Raw genomic sequence first — 20,863 nt, 5'->3', positions numbered from 1 at the left:
TCTTTGTATATCCTAATCTCCCTTTCCTTTCTCTTATAAAGACATCAGTCATTGGATTTAGGGCCCATCCTAACTCACTATGATCTCATCTTAACTAATTACTTTTGCAAAGACCTTATAGCCAAGTGAGGTCACCTTCTGAGGTTCTGGGTAGATGTGAATTTTGGGGGACAGTATTCAACCTAGCACAGGGGTATTCTCAAAAACTTATGTCGTATGTTCCCTTGGAATCCTAAGCTTTCTCCTTAATAAATTCTTCACAATTATGTAATGATTTAATGGCTATTTTCTCTAGTAGCTCAATCTCCTAGAGGGTAGAGACTAAGTCTGTTTTGCCCGTTCTGTATTTCCCAGCACCTAGCACATTTTTAGCACATAGTGGGGACTCATAATTATTACAGAATTTAATTATTCATAGTCTTACTATACTCTTATTTCTTGGTAACCCTCAATATACTGTTGTTTCACATCTCAGACTTCAGAATTTCAATAAGTCTTTCTAGGAGTTTCTAGAGCTTTAGAACATGAAATTTGCATAACATTAGTTGGTAGAAATACCCACTGATTCATTGAAGAGCTATTATTGTTGTTATTAGATGCCGCTCAGTCTATTTTGACTCACTGTGACTCCATGTGATAGAGTAGAACTTCTCCATAAGGTTTTTAGGCTGTAATCTTTATAGGAGAATATCGTCAACTCTTTTTCCTGTGGAGCAGCTGGGTGGGTTCAAACTGCCGACCTTTCAGTTAGCAGCCAGGTGTTTAACCATTGTGTCACCAGGGCTTCTCACTGGAGAGCTACTAATCCTAAAGAATATTGTTATGAATATTATGAATACACATACATTATAAATATCTGTTTTGAAAAGTTCATTATAACAATTTAATTGACATTTTACATATCTGAATAGCTAAAGATTTTTTATGTTTCTTCCCTGTTGCTGTACAGCAGAATTACTACAAATATGAATATATTCTTAATCACATTCTGACATTGTCAAATTGGATTCAGCTTATTGATACTGTATTTTTCTTTTTTTTTTTAATTTGATTGTCTTTCACCTTTTTTTGGATAGATTTTCCCATTTCTCAAAATCTTACCAGTAATTTCTGCTTTGATTATTTTTTAACCCAAATATTTATGGATAAACAAAAATGAAGAGAATTTAGTGCTATTGGATCTGCCTCATGATAAATCCTACAGGGAGTCCTTCAGGCTAAAATGAAGGGACACTAGATAGTAATTTGAATCCACGTGAAGAAAAGAGAACATTGATAATCATAACTACATAGGTGAATTAAAAAGACAGTATAAACATTTTTGTTTATAACCCTTTTGATTTAAAAAACAGCTACATAAATCAATAATTATAAAACTGGGTTGATGGGCTTATAGTGTAATCTTTATAAAGACATTAGCACAAGGGAGAAGGAAGAGAATGGAGTTATATTGGAGGAAACCTTTTCTGCACTATTGAGATTTAATTGGTGTTAATCTGAATTAGATGTTCTAAGACATAATCCCCATGTCAACCACCAAGAAATTTTTTTTTTAAAGCATATATGTACATTAAAAAAAACAAAAAACAAAGCCATTCTCGTCAAGTCAATTCTGACACATAGCAACCCTATAGGACAGAGTGGAACTACCCCATAGATTTTCCAAGGAGTACCTGGTGGATTCGAACTGCCAACATTTTGGTTAGCAGCCATTGCTCTTAACCACTAGCCACCAGGGTTTGTTTATATATATATGTATGTGTATGTATATATGCATATATATATATATATATAGTAAAAGAAAAAAGGGAATTAAAATGGTATCCCACAAAATACCTATTTAACACAAAAGAAGGCAATAATGGAGGAATACAGGAACAATAAAAACAGAAAACAAACAGCAAAATGGCAGGAGTAAATCCTACTTTATTGCTAAATACATTAAATGTAAATGGACTAAACACTCCAGTCAAAATGCAGAGATTAGCAGAATTAATTGAAAAAAACATCAACTATATGTGTCTGCAAGACACACATTTTAGATTCAGAGATGGAAATAGGTTTAATGTAAATGGATGGAAAAACATATTCCATGCAGACAATAACCAAAAGAGCTAGAGTGGCTATGCTAACATCAGACCAAATAGACTTTTAGACAAAAATTTTGTTTCATCAGAGAGGAAAAAGGACATTTTTTAATGATAAAATAAATGGTGAGTCCATCAGGATGACAAAGCAATTATAAAAATATATACAGCAGAGCTTTAAAATACATGAAGCAACAGCACAATTCAGTTCCTCTCAAATGCACATGGAATATTCTGCAGGATAGGCTAGGCCATAAAACAAGCCTCAATACATTTAAAAAGATTGAAATTATATTCAGTATGTTCTTTGACCACAGTGGGTTTAAATTAGAAATCGATACCGGAAGAAAATTTGGCGCAAATTCATAAATATGCGGAAATTAAACAACACACTCCTATAAGTAACCAATGAGTTCAAGAAAGGAAGGAAATAATAAAGATTAGAATAAAAGCTGATGAAATAGAGAATAGAGAAAATACTGGACAAAACCAAATTTGGTTCTTTAAAGTTCAACAAAAGTGACAAACCTTAGCTTGACTGAACAAGAAAAAGCCTCAAATTACTAAAATCAGGAATGAAAAAGGGGAAACAGTAACCACCTTTACAGAAGTAAAAAGGGACTACTATGAACAATTATATGGCAATAAATTACATAGCCTAGATGAAATGGACAAATTCTTAGAAAGATACAAACTAATGAAACTGACTCGAGAATAAATACAAAACCTGAATAGACATATAACAAAGAGATTAAATTAATAATCCAAAAACTTCTTGCAAAAGCAGCTCAGGTCCAGATGGCTTCACTGGTGAATTCTACTAAACGTTTAAAGCATTAACATCACCTCTTCACAAACCCTACCAGTACATAGAATAGGAAGGAACACCTCCCAGCTTATTCTGTGAGGCCAGTATTACTGATACCAAAACCAGACAAATACATCACACAAAAAAGATAACTACAGACCAAATAGCTCATATGAAAATAGGCACATAAATCCCCAGGAAAATACTGGCAAACCAAATCCAGCAATATATATGTAGAATTATGCACCATGACCAAGTGGAATTTATTCCAATAATGCAAAGTTTATTTAACATACAAAAATTAATCAGAGTAATAAATTACGTTAACAAAATAGTTTTTTTTTTTTTTAATGCCTGATTATCTCAGTAGACATAGGAAAACCACCTGACAAAATTTAACACTCTTTCGTGATAAAAACACTCAACAAACAAGGATAAAAGGGAATTTCTTCAATGTGCCATCTGTGGAAACTTCACAGCTAAATCATACTTAATTGTGAAAGACTGAATACTTGCTTGCAAGGAATCTCTCTATTTCAGAAATTACAGCAAAGCTACAGTGATCAAGATAGTGTGGTACTGACATAAGAACAGACATATATAGATCGATAGAATAGAATTTAGAATCCAGAAGTAAACTTCTCCTTTTATGGTTGATTTTTGACAAGGATGCTAAGACCGTTTAACTGGGAAAGAATAGTGTTTTCAGCAAGTGATACTGGTACAACTGGTTATCCACATGCAAAAGAATGAAGTGAGATCCTTAACTCACGGTATATTTAAAAATTAACTCAAAAGAAATCATAATCCTAAGCTGCTGTTGTTAGGTGCTGTTGAGTCAGTTCTGACTCATAGAGGCCCTTTGTGCAACAGAACGAAACACTTTCTGGTCCTGAGCCATCCTCAGAATTGTTGTTATGCTTGAGCCCATTGTTGCAGCTACTGTGTCAATCCATCTCATTAAAGGTTTCCCTCTTGCTGACTCTCTGCCAAGCATGTTGTCCTTCTCCAGGGACTGGTTCCTCCTGACGACATGTCCAAAGTACGTGAGATGAAGTCTCGCCATCCTTGCTTCTAAGGAGCATTCTGGCTGTACTTCTTCCAAGGCAGAGTTGTTCTTTCTTCTGGCAGTCCATGGTATATTCAGTATTCTTTGCTGGCACCTTAATTCAGAGGCATCACTTCTTCTTTGATCTTCCTTATTCATTGTCCAGCTTTCACATGCATATGAGGCCATTGAAAATACCATGGCTTGGATCAGGCGCACCTTAGTCCTCAAAGTGACATCTTTATGGACTTTTTTTCAACACTTGAAAGAGGTCTTTTGCAGCACATTTGCCCAGTGCAATACGCTGTTTGATTTCTTGACTGCTGCTTCCAAGGGCATTTATTGTGGATCCAACTAAAATGAAATCCTTGACAACTTCAATATTTTGTCTGTTAATCGTGATGTTGCTTGTTAGTCCAAATCTAAATAAAAAGTAAAATTATAAAACTCTTAGAAGAAAAATCTAAGGCTAAATCTTTGTGACCTTGGATTAGTTAATGGTTTCTTAGCTATGAACCAAAAGCATAAGTGACAAAGAAATAGTAAATAAATTAGACTTCATCAAAATTACGATTTTTGTGCTTCAAAGGACATCATCAAGAAAGTGAGAAGAAACCTCACAGAATGGGAGAAAATATTTGCAAATCATGTATCTGATAAAGGATTGTATCTGTGGGCAAAGGATTTGAATAAATAATTCTCTAAAGACGGTACAAAAATGACCAATAAGAACATCAAAAGATGTTCAACATCATTAGTCATAAAGGAAATCAAAATCACAATGAGAAGCACATCATGCCCCTTAGGTTAGCTATGATAAAAAAGATGACCATAACAAGTGTTGGCGAGGAGGTGGAGAAATTGGAACCCTCATACATTGTTGGTGGGAATGTAAAATGGCACAACTGCTTTGGAAGCAGTTTAGCAGTTCCTCAAAAAGTAAAAGAGAATTACCATATGACCCCGGAACTCCACTCCTAAGTATATACCCAAGAGAACCGAAAACATATGTTCAAACAAAAACTCATGCACTTGGCATTATTCATAATAGCCGATGAGTGGAAACAGTCCCAATGTCTATCAACTAAAGAATGAATGGATAGACAAAATATAGCCATACAATGGCCATAAAAAAAGAATAAAGTACCAATCCACGGTACAACGTGGATGAACCTTGAAAACATTATAGTAAGTGAAAGAAGCCAGACCAAAAGGCCACATATTGTATAATTCCATTTACAGTTGGTCCTCACTATTTGTGAATTTTGTATTTGCAAATTCTCCTACTTGCCAAAATTTATTTATAATCCCAAAATCAATACTCTCGGCAATTTTTAGTCATTCGCAGACATGCACAGAGGGGTGAAAAATTTGACTTGCCCAACACACACATTCAGAGCTGAGGTCTAACAAGGTGATACTCACTCAGCCTTCTTATTTCAGCTATCATAATGTAAACAGGTGTCCTTTTTGCAGTCTGCTTGATGCCACATTTTTTGAATTTTTGTGCTTTTTTGTTGATTTCACTGTTTAAAGTTGACCCCAAGCAAAATACTGTTTAGTGTTCCTATATACAAAAAGGCTGTGATGTGCCTTACAGAGAAAAAAGTGTATTAGATAAGCTTCATTCAAGCATGAATTATAGTGCTGTTGGCCATGAGTCAGTGCTAACGTGAATCAACAATATATATTAAGTACCATTAAAAAAAAAAAAAAAAAAACCCAAACCCATTGCCATTGAGTCAATTCTGAGTCATAGCAGCCCTATAGGACAGAGTAGAACTGCCCTATAGGGTTTCCGAGGAACAGCTGGTAGATTCGAACTGCCAGCCTTTTGGTTAGCAGTCTACCTCTTAATCACTGTGTCACCAGGGCTCTATATATTAAATAAGGTGTCTTTAAACAAAAATACATATAAAACAAGGCTATGTTTTGATCAGTTAGCCAAAATGTGTGACTAGAGGCTTGCAGGAACCTAACCCTGTATTTCCCCTGGGAGCAGTGGTTCAGTACTGCTCATTAGTGTTTGTAGCAACTTTACAGAACACCGTTACTTTGTAGAACACATAATGAAAATGAACTGTATATGAAGTATCCTCAATAGACAGATTCACAGGTCCAGAAAATAGATTAATGGTTGCCAGGGTCCAGAAGAAGGGAGAAATGGGGAATGACTGCTAATAGGTATGGAGTTTCATTTTGGGGTTATAGAAATGTTCAAAAACTAATAGCGGTAATAGCTGCACAACTCTGTGAATATACTAAAAGCCACTGAATTGTATACTTAAAAGGATGAGTTTTGTAGTATGTAAATTATATCTCAATAATGCTGTTGTTTTAAAAATGGGAACAGCAAGGACAACTCTTTAGGGAGATGGCTGTCCTAGTATATTCCCTCATTCAAGGGACCACACTCAACCCTATCATTAACACTTGTTTTCTTAAGAACCCATCTTACCCTTTGATCCAGAGGTTCAGTGTAGGCTCTTTGTTACAAATGGTGATACCTGTAATGCTTCCTTAGTTCTAGTCTAATTAAATATACCAGATGCGATGGCCAGCAGTTCCTAGTTACAATTTTATGTTTTATGTAAATAAAACTGCAATCATGCACCACATAACATCTGTTCCATGGTCCCATAAAGTTATAGTAGAGTTCAGAAATTCGGATTGGAGAACAGACGTAGCAGACATAATAACCAGACTTAGCAAACACAACAGCTTCCTCCACACAACACATTGAAGAAACACTTCCAGATACACTAAAACATCTTTAACGTAATAATAATAAAAATAAATAAATAATATAGTAGTAATAATGTTTTAAAGCACGTTGCAAAGCAGTGCCTGTTTGTTATTACAAACCATCGTATGTACCTGGGATTGTTAATGTAATAGCCTTTGCAGGGGTTGGTTCGTAACTACAGGTGGTATGTAAGTCAGATGTTCATAACCTGGGGACTGCCTGTTTATAATACGGCGTTCACACGACGTCCAAATCACGTAACGTTATTTCTCACAGAACGTATCGTGGACTTTAAGTGACGCATGACTGTGCTTTGCCTGGAGTGTTTGGCATGAGATCAGAGGAAATCTTGTAATCTGTGTATCCCTTTTGGTCGCTGTGGTTTTCATAAAGTAAGGTTCATAAATGTCCTTTTCCTTTGTGATCTTAGTAAGTCATATGGACTTTTGTTTTAAATTGATAAATCCTATATCAGAGGTCAGGGAGAGAATGGTTAATGGATTCTCCCAGCTGAAATTTATCTTAAACTGTTCCCTTATGGAGATTTGAAGGAACCACTGTTCAGGTAGCACATTGAAGTCCAACTCTTATTTGCCTTTTATATTTTTCACATTTGGAAATGAAGAGTCTTTTTTCTTAAGCTAGAATACATAAGGAAAACTATTGATTTCTCTCTCCCAAAACTGGTTTTTAAAAGTTAAATTTAAGAATAAATATATCCTTATACTAAATATGACAGTATATATGAATGAATTTCCTTTTCTGAAATGTAAAGTATACATTCTGAAATGAAATTATAGCCATAATACTAGAGAAAAGACCGTCCGTGCAATAGAGAATTGGAGAGTCATACTTGGAAACAGGGCTTCTAATGCTTACTTCCGGATTTCTTAGTCTCTTATGAGTTCATGTCATAGATATATCCATTGTTTCTGCATCTGAGGCCGTTAGCCCCAGATTGGTTTATCAGAGTCACTAGTTAATATCCTGTCTTAGCTATCTAGTGCTGCCATAACAGAAATACCACAAGTAGATGGTTTTAACAAAGAGAAATTTATTTTCTTATAGTCTGGTAGGTTACAAGTCCAAATTCGGGGTATTGGCTTCAGGGGAAATTCTGCTGTCCAGTCGGAATTTCTAAACTCTTTTATAACTTTATGGGACCACAGATGTACATGTGGTCAGATGTGGCTTGGGTCAGGCACACCTTAGTCTTCAGGGTGACATCTTTGCTTTCAACACTTTAAAGAGTTTTTTTGCAGCAGATTTGCCCAACACAAAGCATCTTTTGATTTTTCGACTGCTGCTTCCATGGGTGTTGATTGTGGATCCAAGTCCAGTTGTGAGGATTTTTGTTCTCTTTATGTTGAGATGTAATCCATACTGAAGGCTGTGGTCTCTGATCTTCATTAGTAAGCGCTTCAAGTCCTCTTCATCTTCAGTAAGCAAGGTTGTGTCATCTGCGTAACACAGGTTGTTAATGAGTCTTCCTCCAATCCTGATGCCCTGTTCCTCTTCAATTATTTGCTCAGCATACAGATTGAACAGGTATGGTGAAAGGATACAACCCTGTCGCACACCTTTCCTGACTTTAAACCACACAGTATCCCCTTGTTCTGTTTGAACATCTGCCTCTTGATCTATGTACAGGTCCCTCATGAGCACAATTAAGTGTTCTGGAATTCTCATTCTTGGCAATGTCATCCGTAATTTGTTATGATCTACACAGTCGAATGCCTTTGCATAGTCAATAAAACACAGGTAAACATCTTTCTGATACTCTCTGCTTTCAGCCAGGATCCATCTGACATCAGCAGTAATATCCCTGGTTCGATGTCCTCTTCTGAAAAATCTGAAACCAGCCTGAATTTCTGGCAGTTCCCTGTTGATATACTGCTGCAGCTGCTTTTGAATGATCTTCAGCAAAATTTTACTTGTGATATTAATGATACTGTTCTATAATTTCCGCATTCAGTTGAATCACCTTGCTTGGGCATAGGCATAAATATGGATCTCTTCCAGTCAGTTGGCCAGGAAGCTGTCTTCCAAATTTCTTGGCATCGACAAGTGAGCACTTTCAGTGCTGCATCTATTTGTTGAAACATCTCAGTTGATATTCCGTCAATTCCTGGAGCATTGTTTTTCGCCAGTGCCTTCAGAGCAGCTTGGACCTCTTCCTTCAGTACCATCGGTTCTTGATCATATGCTACTTCTTGAAATGGTTGAACGTCGACCAGTTCTTTTAGGTATAATGACTCTGTATTCCTTCCATCTTCTTTCGATGCTTCCTGCACTGTTTAATATTTTCCCCATAGAATCCTTCACTATTGCAACGCGAGGCTTGAATTTTTTCTTCAGTTCTTTCAGCTTGAGAAATGCCAAGCGTGTTCTTCCCTTTTGGTTTTCTCTCTCCAGCTCTTTGCATATGTCATTATAATACTTGTCTTCTCAAGCCATCCTTTGAAATCTTCTGTTCAGTTCTTTTATTTCATCATTTCTTCCTTTTGCTTTAGCTACTCGACACTCAAGAGCAAGTTTCAGAGTCTCTTCTGACATCCATTCTGGTCACTTCTTTCTTCCCTGTCTTTGTAATGACCTTTTGCTTTCTTCATGGGTGATGTCCTTGCTATCATTCCACAACTCGTCTGGTCTTTGGTCATTAGTGTTCAACGCGTCAAATCTATTCTTGAGATGATCTCTAAATTCAAGTGGGTTATATTTAGGTTCATACTTTGGCTCTCGTGGACTTGGTCTAATTTTCTTCAGTTTCAACTTGAACTTGCATATAAGCTATTGATGGTTCCACAGTCAGCCCCTGGCCTTGTTCTGACTGATGATACTGAGCTTTTCCATCATCTTTTTCCACAGACATAGTCAATTTGATTCCTGTGTATACCCTCCAGCAAGATCCACATGCATATTTGCCGTTTATGTTGGTGAAGAAAGGTATTTGCAATGAAGAAGTCATTGGTCTTGCAAAATTCCATTATGCAATCTCTAGCATTTCTATCGCCAAGATGATATTTTCCTACTACCAGTCCTTCTTTGTTTTCTACTTTCATATTCCAATCACCAGTAATTATCAATGCATCCTGATTGCATGTTTGATCAATTACAGACTGCAGAAGCTGGTAAAAGTCTTCAATTTCTTCATCTTAGTGGTCGGTGCGTATTCCTATTAGCTGGTCTTCCTTGTAGGCATATGGATATTATCCTATCACTGACAGTGTTGTACTTCAAGATAGATCTTGAAATGTTCTTTTTGACGATGAATGCATCTCTCCTCTTCAAGTTGTCATTCCCAGCATAGTAGACCATATGATTGTCCGATTCACAATGGCCAATACCAGTCCATTTCAGCTCACTAATGCCTAGGATAGCCACGTTTATGCGTTCCATTTTATTTTTAATGATTTCCTATTTTCCTAGATTTATACTTTGTACATTCCAGGTTCCAATTATTAATGGATGTTTGCAGCTATCTCTTCTCATTCGGAGTCACACCACATCGGCAAATGAAGATCCCAGAAGGTTGACTCCATCCGTGTCTTTAATGTCAACTCTAATTTGAAGAGGCTGTTCTTCCCCAGTTGTCTTTTGAGCACCTTCCAACCTGGGGGCTTATCTTCTGGCACTGTATCAAACAGTGTTCCACTGCTATTCATATGGTTTTCACTGGCTAATTGTTTTCAGAAATAGACTGTCAGGTCCTTCTTCCTAGTCTGTCTTAGTCTGGAAGCTCAGCTGAAACCTCTCTGCCATGGGTGACCCCGTTGGTATTTGAATACCGGTATCTGAAGCTAATCTGAATAGCTTCCAGCGCCACACAAGCCCTAACAGTATGACAAACTGACAGACACATGGGGGATATATATATATATATATATATATATATATATATATATATATATATATATATATATATATATATATATATATATATATATAAGAATTATCTTTAGTAGTTAGGTAGATTGACCAAGGAGAGATTTTTCTATACATTTCGTACCGTTCTTAAAAGAAATCTTCTACAAGAAAATTTACTTTGGAAACGGAAGAGTAAGTTTTACCAAAAATGAAGAAAGTTATACTGAAATAATAGACTTTTGATAGAAAAACAAGATAATTCATCACTTTAGGATTTTGGACTTTGAAATGAGGCCTGGGTTCACATCCCAGCTCTGACCTTTAATTACTTCCTTGCTTACACCCTGTCATGGACTGAATTTTGTCCTCCCAAAATATGTGTCAACTTGGTTAGGCCATGGTTCCCAGTATTGTGTGGTTGTCCTTCATTTTGTGATTGTAATTTTATGTTAAAGAGAATTAGGGTGGGATCATAACACCCTTACTAAGGTCATATCCCTGATCCAATGTAAAGGGATTTTCCCTGGAGTATAGACTGCATCACTTTTTATCTTACAAGAGATGAAAAGAAAGAGGAGCAAGCCGAGAGGGAGAAACTCATACCACCAAGAAAACAGTGCTTGGAGCAGAGCGCATCCTTTGAACCCGAGGTTCCTGCACTGAGATGCTCCCAGACCAAGGAAAGACTGATGACAAGGACCTTCCTCCAGAGCTGACAGATAGAGAAGGCCTTTCCCTCGAGCTGACACCCTGAATTTGGACTTGTAGCCTACCAGACTGTGGGAGAATAAATTTTCTTTGTTAAAGCCATCCACATGTGGTATTTTTGTTATAGCAGCAGTAGATGACTAAGACACACCCTTTCTGTTGTCTACCCAGAGTCTCCACCCAACAGCTTGTACATTTTCTTGTAAGGCCACACAGTAGCCCACTGTGGGGACCTTCTTAGTCTTGCATCTAGGAAGCATCTTAACTCAGGCTTTTCATGAGTTTTCTGAAATACTGGAAGAGCAAGTACTGAAGTATAAGAGGAGAGATGACAAATCGCAGCCAGTCTGGATGCGTATCCGTTTTTCTGCTGAGCATATCATACTTTATTGAACCATACCCTTTATTCTGTGACGTAACTGCTGACAGCACGTTATTCATGGTTGGCCTGAAGTCCTTGCTCAAAAAAGCAGCTTTTTTAATAGCTGTACTATATTCTGATCTGAGTAAAAGGGCTCGACACTAAAAGCCCCACCACCAATAGCTTTGCCCGTGATTATTTTTAGAAAAATCAGGAAGCAAGCAGGAGTGCATCCTGCTGTCTCTGACTGACCTTTGCTTTGTCTTGTGTGTTTTAGACTTTGAAGGAGATAGATGAAGTTGGGGACCTACTGCAGCTGAAGTATTCCCGTCATCGGTTGGTTCCTCTACTGGACAGGCCCTTTGATGAGACTACATATGAAGAAACAGAAGACTGAGCCTTTTTGGTGCTCCCTTAGAGGAACCCTCCCTCGTCCAGGACAGTGTGTGGCCTTTCTGAGTCAGTTCCAGGAACCGTACTTCTGTGGCCATTTCACGTGAAAGATGTTTCCTCAACTGCTAAAGGTGGCCACCTCCACTCTAAATGGCGTTTTACAAATAGTCAAAAACTGCTTCATATACTTCCTTTGCTACATCTCACCTTTAAAAAGAAAGGTGGCTCACTTTTTTTTTTTTCCATTAAAAGAAATTTTGTAATTATTTTACTTGTGAAATCACACTGACCCCAGCCTGTCTCTGGCTAACCATGCAGGCCATTCCTCTTTCCCATCCACCATGTAGACTGGGGGTTCTACTTCTGGGCCCATCAAGAACTACTGTTGGCCCTGGCCCCATAGCCTCGAGACTCACCTGGCCCTCTTCACTAGGGAGCAAGTGCCTTCCACTTACCTCCCACCAGGTCTCAGTTTGCCAACCTTTGAATCCTTATGTAACCCATCAAGTGATCAACCAAAGTATTCTTTCTTTAGTCTGTGAAAAAACAGTAACCGGTAGCATTGCTGAAAGGCTCATTATCTAACTCCCCCTGGCCAGAGACCTCCCCAGGCTTTGATCTTACTCCATTTTGTTCTGGCCACCAGATGTTTTCTTCCTCCACCATCAAATATTTCTTCATGAGGGTCAGGGTCTGGGCTCTTCCCAAGCTCTAACCCTAACACACACACACCCTCTATTTAGAACATTTACTGCTTTAAAAGCACCCACTCTCATCCTAGTCAGACTTCTGTGGTGAAGATGATTGTCACACCTCACTATTTTGTGTACAAAGCTGGTCTGTAGAGTGACGGGCACACCAGGTGGCGTGAGGGCACAGGAGAAGTGTGGAAAGAATTGATTGCTACTTTGCAGAATGCCTGCGGTTTGAGTTTCTTACTGCTTTCCACTAATCAAAACCATGACAGCCTCTGCTGTGTCTGGGTCCAGGTCAGGACTTTACCTGTGAAAGGAAGGTACTGGTAAATTCTCTGCTCAGAAATCAATTGTCGTGTTCCTATTGAAGGATTAAAGTTATTAACTTATCCCTTTTAGAAGCTGACCCATTTAAATATTACTCTTTGATGGCTAGTTTTCTTTTATTCTTGATGTCCTAAAACAATTTTAACCTAGCATCTGGGGCTTAAAGTCTCCCTATCCTTCCTTCTTTCAGTCTCCATCCCATCTTCCGTTTTTCTGAGAAATTCTGGAGGCATATCCGTTTCCTAAAGTGGGGTCCCTTAGTTCAACTCAGTCTTCATAGTGTAACAGTGTAAATGGACTTTTTTCAGAGAGCTTTATGCTGCATGACCAAAGAACAAAGCTGAAATTCACCATTTTTTTACGTTCTTGTTTTTCTGTTGGCCAAAGCTTAATTGAAGAGAACTTTTGGCTTTATTATACCCAAGATCAGCCTGTCTTTTAGTCACCATCAGGTATTACAGGGGAAGGATTGTGAACAGAGTGGGAGAGGAATGTGTGGAAGTAGTTTTGCACATCTCTATTTTGAAATTGCTCCTTTTGTTGGTAAAGTGTCAGTCTAAATTATTCTGGGTCTCTCGCATAGCACTGCACGTGTGTAGTGGGGAATATTTGCAATCTTATTGTTTGTCAAGTTTTGTTTTCCTGTCTTGAGTAGAAGTTATCTTTGGTTACTCTCAGCATCTGAGAGTTTTAAGCCCTTGAGATATTCCAAAGTTTTATTTTACCCTTTTAAAGAATAGAAAGGGGTAAACAATAGAGCCAAGTGGAGATGCAGGGAAAATATTTAGCATGTACAGGTGGAAGTAAAAAAGCGATGGGTGCAAAACTGAGTTACTAGTCCTGTAAAATCAAAGACATTGCTAACCTTTCATATACATCTAGATGCTCCCATAGAATCAATACTACAGTACTAACTAGCTCTCACACTCTAGTTTCATATTTAATGGTGTAAGGTTTGCAAAAGTCACAAACTTTGTTAAGCAATGAACTCACCTGCTAGTGCTTTTTATGTTGGCATGCATGAAATGACTGCAAATTAACACGTCAATTAGTATGGGCATTTAAACAACATTATCATCACTGTGCCAGTGCGAAGCTTTTTCACAATAAATGTAGTTAAGCCACAAGTTTATTTTGAAGGGACAAAAGTTCTCTGATCTACCCAGGACCTCTGTACTTTGAGGAGACAAAATATTATATTTACTTATACATACTGGTTGTCTCGAAACTATAATAGAGATCTAGGGTCATCCAAGTCATATCACAGGTATCATTATTTATCCAAGCACTTGGGGAAGGTACAAGTATTTATAAATACAGTCAGTGAGAATGAGTAGAAATTTGGGTCCAACAAGTATAGTTTAGTACACAGGTTAGTACGTGGCCTGATTCAAGAATCTGATGGAATTCAAGTGGGCATCAGTTAACTGTCACTACCGAAAGCCAGTATAGGGTCACTCAGTGGAGACATGACTAATCCTCGTCATTTTTTCTCATCCCTCTTTTTAGGGTCAGAGAGTCAAAGCAAACATCTTCCTCATGCAGTCATGTAAGGTGAACAGAAACAGCCCACGCAGCTACTAAAGGTTGTACTTGCTTAATGCCCTTATGTCAGCCAAAGAATTTAACATTCTTCCAGTGCTTCGTCCCTTTAGTTTCTCCTGCCTTTATTTGGCCTTTGTGTGTTTTCCGGCTCTCAATTTTTAGATTGCAACCCCAGAGAAAACTGATACGTGGTAGTGCTGGGCCTTGGGGGCTCAGAAAATGAGATCTCCTGATTCTCTTTGTACATTCAGCTTTACATTCCAAGAGGAGGCAGAGAGCTTTTTATTTCTTGCCAGCCTAAGGGAGCCTGTATCCAAGTCTTTTGATTTAGTGTGGTCTAGCTAAATTTTCTAGTGTATAGTATACTTCTCTTCCTTCGTGTTAGTGAAAACCAGGAGGAAGAATGGCTTACATAGGGAGATTTCTTGGCTTCTCGGGGAAGGATAAAAAAGAAATAGTATCTACCACCACCTCCCTGTTTTTGCCCCCTTTTCCAAATTAGTGAGCAACTCTGGCCCCCAGTGATAATGGAATGGGCAGCAGTGCAGAACTGCTAGTCATGCCGTAGGTTAGTGCAGAAAGAGAATTTGGACAATTCTCGCTTTGTAAGAATTTGTAGGCATGTGGCAAAAACACCTAGAGAAGTTTAGTACAATTGACTGTTGGGGGTTCTGTTGCATAAAGAACTGCTGTAATCTCATTCCCACTTAGGTATCTTTCCTCTCCTCGAGTCCTAGGTAACCCAAAATGGGTTTTGATCTCTGCTTGTGTGGTTAGGAAAGGAGGGAGAAGAGTTTCCTTCTAACTGCCTACCTTCATGAAGATCAGGAATTGTTGAGCATTTCACAGAGGTAAAATCAGCTTAGCTTAGGGGGGTTGTGAAGAGAAGTATGAAATTCAAAGGATTATTATTGGCTGTTGAGCAGCTGTTTGCTTAAATACAACCCCAAAACCATAGATGTGCTAGTTAATCAGACACTTTCCACAGGGACAGAAGCATGTCTGTTCTCTGCTCGGCTTTATCCATATGAAATGCAGTCCTCAGGCCCCCAGCCCTATTCTTGCCATACAGCAGAATCGAAGGGTGGATTCCTCCCTTAACCATACAGAGGAAAAGCTAGCACTAGCCAGTAAGCCCTTTGTTTTTAGTTGTATAGAGTACTGTCGTCCCTTTTTTTGTTTCCAGTGACTTCTTTTCTGGGCATCTTTTGCTATAGACTGAGTCTTTTCTAGGGGGGACACCAGGGGGGCTAGCTTGTGTCCTTAATGAAAATGTTTTCTAGTCTTCTCTGGTGACTCTGGAGGTTTCACATTCCCGGTCTACCCTTGGGAGAGGCTCGGTCAGGGGGAGCTATGGGCAGGTTTTGTTTATAGTGCACATGATAAATAGCCTTAAACTGTTGATTCTTTTTGGAATGATGACTTATAATAAAGTGACCCTAAAGAATGCAATGGCTCTTAAACTGCAGTTACTATGAAGCAATACCCAAAGCTCTGTCCTTTCGGAGCAGTTGGGGACAGATGGAATCTAAGATAAAAATAAGAGGAGTAGCCTGATGTCGTGCTTTCTACATGTCCTGCCTTGTTGCCATCTGCATGGATAACCCTTCCAGGCACGAGGAGCCCTGAGCCAACTCAGCGTCTGCTTTTTCCAGTATAATTTGCAGATTCCTTGTGCAAAGCTTGGGTGTTTGGCCCAGGCCTTCAAGGGAGTGGAGGGCATCACTGATGAGGGCGGAGTGGTGATTTGTCTTTATCCCTTAGCATTAGATCTTGTTACCTTGGTGACGTTAAACTTCACAGTGGTTGGTGTGATAAAAGCATCCTTGCAGGTTCTTCCCAGGATACTGGTGAAATCACCCCGTCAGTTCAGGCAGCATGCCCACAGAATCTTGATGATCCCTCTCCGTGTAAAGGCAGCTAACACTGAGAGAAGGGGGAAAGAGATAGAATAAGAATAGAGAAATTGCTTATGGGGGAGCTGATATCTTATTTTCTTGGCCCATATTTTTCCATTATCAAGTTACCTGTAAACTGGAATTTGCAAGGTGTTCTGTGACACCTCATCTCTGTTGCTGTAATCTGGGAAAATGAAAGGAGAGGACATGTAAATAAAAATTTTTAAATTTTGAAAATCCAGTAACATTTTAAGTCTCTCTTCCTCTTACACCTTGCCCACTTTTTGGCAGATGATTTTTTTTTTTTTAATTTTGTTGGATGACTGTGAAGTTACAAATGGTGGGTTGGGGTAGGTGTATCAGTTTTGAGAGCGCATGTTGAGAACCAAAGGGAGCTACTTGAGATGACTTAAGATTTTTCCCATGCAAATATATCCTGTTTTGCCCTAATAAAATATTCAGAAAGATGTGTATCTGCCTTTATTCATTCAAACAATAAATATCGAGCGATTTCTCTGTGCCAGGCACTGCACTGAGCACGCCAATAACGACAGTGAACAAATAGGTGCAGTTTCTGCTTTCTGGTAATCAGATATGCTTCTGAACGTATATAACAGTTTACAAACTGCTAAGTGCTATGAAGGAAATATAAAGCGTGTGATAAAAGATTGTAACCAGTATCTGATTTAGATAGAGGTGATAAAACTTTTCTGAGGAAGTGAAGAGTCCGGAAGAAAGGTAGTGTGTTTGGAGCTCAGTGAGCAGGGGGAGAGTGGAGAGGTGAACAGAGAGGAGGTGGAGAGCCCGACTGCACTGGGCTTTGTCAGTCATGGTGAACAGTTCATCCTGCATGCAGCGGGAAGCCAGTGAAATGTTTCAAATGCTAAAAAAGATAACCACTAGTAGGATTTTTTGGTAGTTATTGACAAGCTGATGATAAAATTTATATGAAAATGGAAAGGAGCTAGAATAGCCAAAACAATTCTGAAGAAAGACTTACTACCTGATTTCAAGACTTTCTATAAAGCTATAGTAATCAAGACACTGTGCTATTGGCATTATGATAGTCATAGAGATCAGTGGAACAGACTAGAAAGTCCAGAAATAGACCCACACATGCATGGTTAGTTCATTTTCAACAAAGGTGCCAAAGTCATTCAATGAGTAAAGCAAAGTCATTTCAACAAGTGGTGCTGGACAACTGGATATTCACTTGGGAGAAAATGACCTTCAACCCTTACCTCATACCATGTACAATAATTACCTCAAAATGGATCACAGATCCAAACATTAAAACTATAAAACGTATAGAAAAAAATAGAAAATCTGTGATCTGGGGTTAGGCAATGCTATCTTAGGACACAAAAAACATCAATCATAAAAGAAAAAAATTGATGAATGGACTTCATCAAAATTAAAACTTCCTTTCAAAAGACCTAATAAAATGAGAAGGCAAACCCACAGACAGGGATAAAATATTCACAATACATATAGCTGACAAAAGATTTATATCCAGAATGTGTAAAGACAATTCAATAAAAAAGATTTTTTAAAGGCAGAACTTTTGAACAGATAACTTCACAAAAAGGTCAGCAGTTCAAATCCATCAGGCGCTCCTTGGAAACCCCATGGGGCAGTTCTACCCTGTCCTATAGGGTTGCTATGAGTCAGAATTGACCCGATGGCAACGGTTTTGACGTTTTTTTGGAATAAGCACACAAATAGATGCTCAGCATTATTGGTGATCAGGGAAATGCAAATTAAAACTACAATGAGATACCCATTACCAAACACTAACCCAGTAACCCAGTGCCGTCGATTCCAACTCATACCAAACACTAGAATTGTTAAATTTAAAAAGAGTGACAACGAGGCGATTACGAGCCCAAGAGACCGAAAGGGCCACATGAACCAGAGACTACATCATCCTGAGACCAGAAGAACTAGATGGTGCCCGGCTACAATTGATGACTGCCCTGCCAGGGAACACAACAGAGAACCTCTGAGGGAGCAGGAGAGCAGTGGGATGCAGTCCCCAAATTCTCATAAGACCAGACTTAATGGTCTGATTGAGACTGGAAGGACCCTGGTGGTCATGGCCCCCAAACCTCCTGGCCCAGGACGGGAACTATTCCCGAAGCCAACTCTTCAGACATGGATTGGACTGGACGATGGGCTGGAGAGGGATGCTGGTGAGGAGTGAGTTTCTTGGATCAGGTGGACACTTGAGACTATGTTAGCATCTCCTGCCTGGAGGGGAGATGAGAGGGTGGAGGGGGTTAGAAGCTGGCAAGACGGACACGAAAAGAGAGAGTGGAGGGAGAGAGCAGGCTGTCTCATTAGGGGGAGAGTAATTGGGAGTGTGTAGCAAGGTGTATATGGGTTTTTGTGTGAGAGACTGGATTTGTAAACTTTCACTTAAAGCACAATAAAAATTATTTAAAAAAAAAAGTGACAATACCAAGTGTTGGCCAAGATGTGGAGCAACTGGAATGCTCATAGATTGCTGGCGGATATGTGAAACGGTACAACCACTTGAGAAAAAGATTTGATCATTTTCGGGCTGCAATTCCACTCACAGCTATTTACCAAGAAAAATGAAAGCATGTCCACACAAGGACTGTACCTGAGTATTCATAGGAGCTTTATTTGTAATAGTCAAAAACTGGAACCAGTGCAAACACCATCAACAGGTGAATAGGTAAACAAATTTGGTATACTCATAGGGTGAAACACTACTCAGCCAAGGTATAAAAACAAATTACTGATACCTACCACAAGGTGGAGCTCTAGTGGCACCGTGGTTAAGTGCTCCATTGCTAACCAAAGGGTCAGTAGTTTGAATCCACCAACTGCTCCTTGGAAACCCTATGCGGCAGTTCTACTCTGTCCTATAGGGTCGCTATGAGTCAGAATTGACTCCACAGCAATGATGGATAAATCTCAAAAACATGCTGAGAGAAAGAAGTCAAACACAAAAGAATATATAAAATGGTTAACGCTCTCAGCTGTTAACCGAAAGGTTGGTGGTTTGAGTCCACAAAGCAGCACCTGGGAAGGAAGTCCCGTGGTCTACTTCTGAAAAAATCAGCCATTGAAAACCCTGTGGAGCACAGTTCTACTCTGACACACATGGGGGCATTATGAATCAGAAACTGGTTTGCAGAGTTTCAAAATTGCAAAGCAATGAAAGAGTAGAATCAGATAACCCTGAAGGGGCACAGAAGGAAATCGGATTGGAATGTTTTATATAGTGATTGTGGTGGTGGTTACATGGATATATACGTGTGTCAAACTCACTGAACTGTACAATAAAACAGATGTATTTTATTGTATATAAATTATACCTCAGTGAAGTTAACTTAAGATAACCTGCCCAAGGGTGGGGAGCAGACAAGAATGGGTGCAGCAGGACCAGTTAGGAGGCTCTGTCTAGGCAAGGCCTGGGAGGAGGAAAGGGTTGGAGTAGTAATGATTGACATGGATGAATAAACGCATGGATGAATGAACTCATTATTTTCAAAGCCTGAGTCTGCTGTAATTTAAGGAAAGGAGTAGCATCTGATGGAAGGTGCGAAATGTTGGCGAGAAGATGAAATACTAGGTTGGATGTTAAAATACATTAAAAGAAGAAAAAACTAAAAATCTACTGAATGAGAAATTAACTTGAGCTGTAAACTTTCACCTAAAGCGCACACACACACACACACACACACACACACACACACACACTCTATAAAAGATCACCCCCCCAAAAAAAAACTAATAACAAGATGGCATTGGATTTAGCCTAGTAAAATGCAACATGGTATATAGCAGGTACTCAAACGCTAAATTTGCTCTGGCTGATATTTGCACATTTACCATGTGCCAGGTATCTTATTAGGCATATAAAATTGCCAGTATTTGACCCTTTTGACCAAAAAAAATGGCAATTTCATATAGCTCATCCTTTTATAAGCCCGTTATGTAGATTTTCCTTTACTCCTCACACCTGTAAGGTAGTAGTTGTTGACCTTAGCTGCTGTGGAATCAGCCCTCGACTCCTGTGCAAGGGAAAGAAACGCTCCTGGCCCTGCACCATCCCTGTGATTGGGTGTGGATCACACCATCGGGATCCCTGGGGTTTTCACTGGCTGGTTTTCGGAAGTAGGTCACCAGACCTTTCTTCCTAGTCCATCTCAGCCTAGAAGCTCCACTGAAACCTGTTCAGCATCATAGCAACATGCAAGCCTCCACTGACAGATAGGTGATGGCTGCAAATAAGGTGCATCAACCGGGAATCGAACCCAGGTCTCTGGCATGGAAGGTGAGCACTCTACCACTGAACCACCAATCTCCCCCTAAAAAAGCAAATGTGTTGCCATGGAGTAGATTCCA

General features: G+C 39.0%; 1 protein-coding gene across 1 annotated transcript in view; it reads left to right on the top strand.

The window, feature by feature from the left end:
• SPTLC2 (serine palmitoyltransferase long chain base subunit 2) overlaps positions 1 to 16,946 on the top strand; it is a 128,216-nt gene extending 111,270 nt beyond the window's left edge. Inside the window, exon 12 of the mRNA XM_003408797.4 lies at positions 11,903 to 16,946. Within this exon, the coding sequence (XP_003408845.2) occupies positions 11,903 to 12,022 (120 nt within the window). The 3' untranslated portion in view covers positions 12,023 to 16,946. The remainder of the gene's footprint in view (positions 1 to 11,902) is intronic.
• The last annotated feature ends 3,917 nt before the right edge of the window (positions 16,947 to 20,863 follow it).

The sequence above is a fragment of the Loxodonta africana genome, chromosome 10 (assembly GCF_030014295.1).
Source record: "Loxodonta africana isolate mLoxAfr1 chromosome 10, mLoxAfr1.hap2, whole genome shotgun sequence".
NCBI lineage: Eukaryota > Metazoa > Chordata > Mammalia > Proboscidea > Elephantidae > Loxodonta > Loxodonta africana.
The sequence above is the reverse complement of the archived record's forward strand: the minus strand, read 5'-3'. Positions and strand labels throughout refer to the sequence as shown.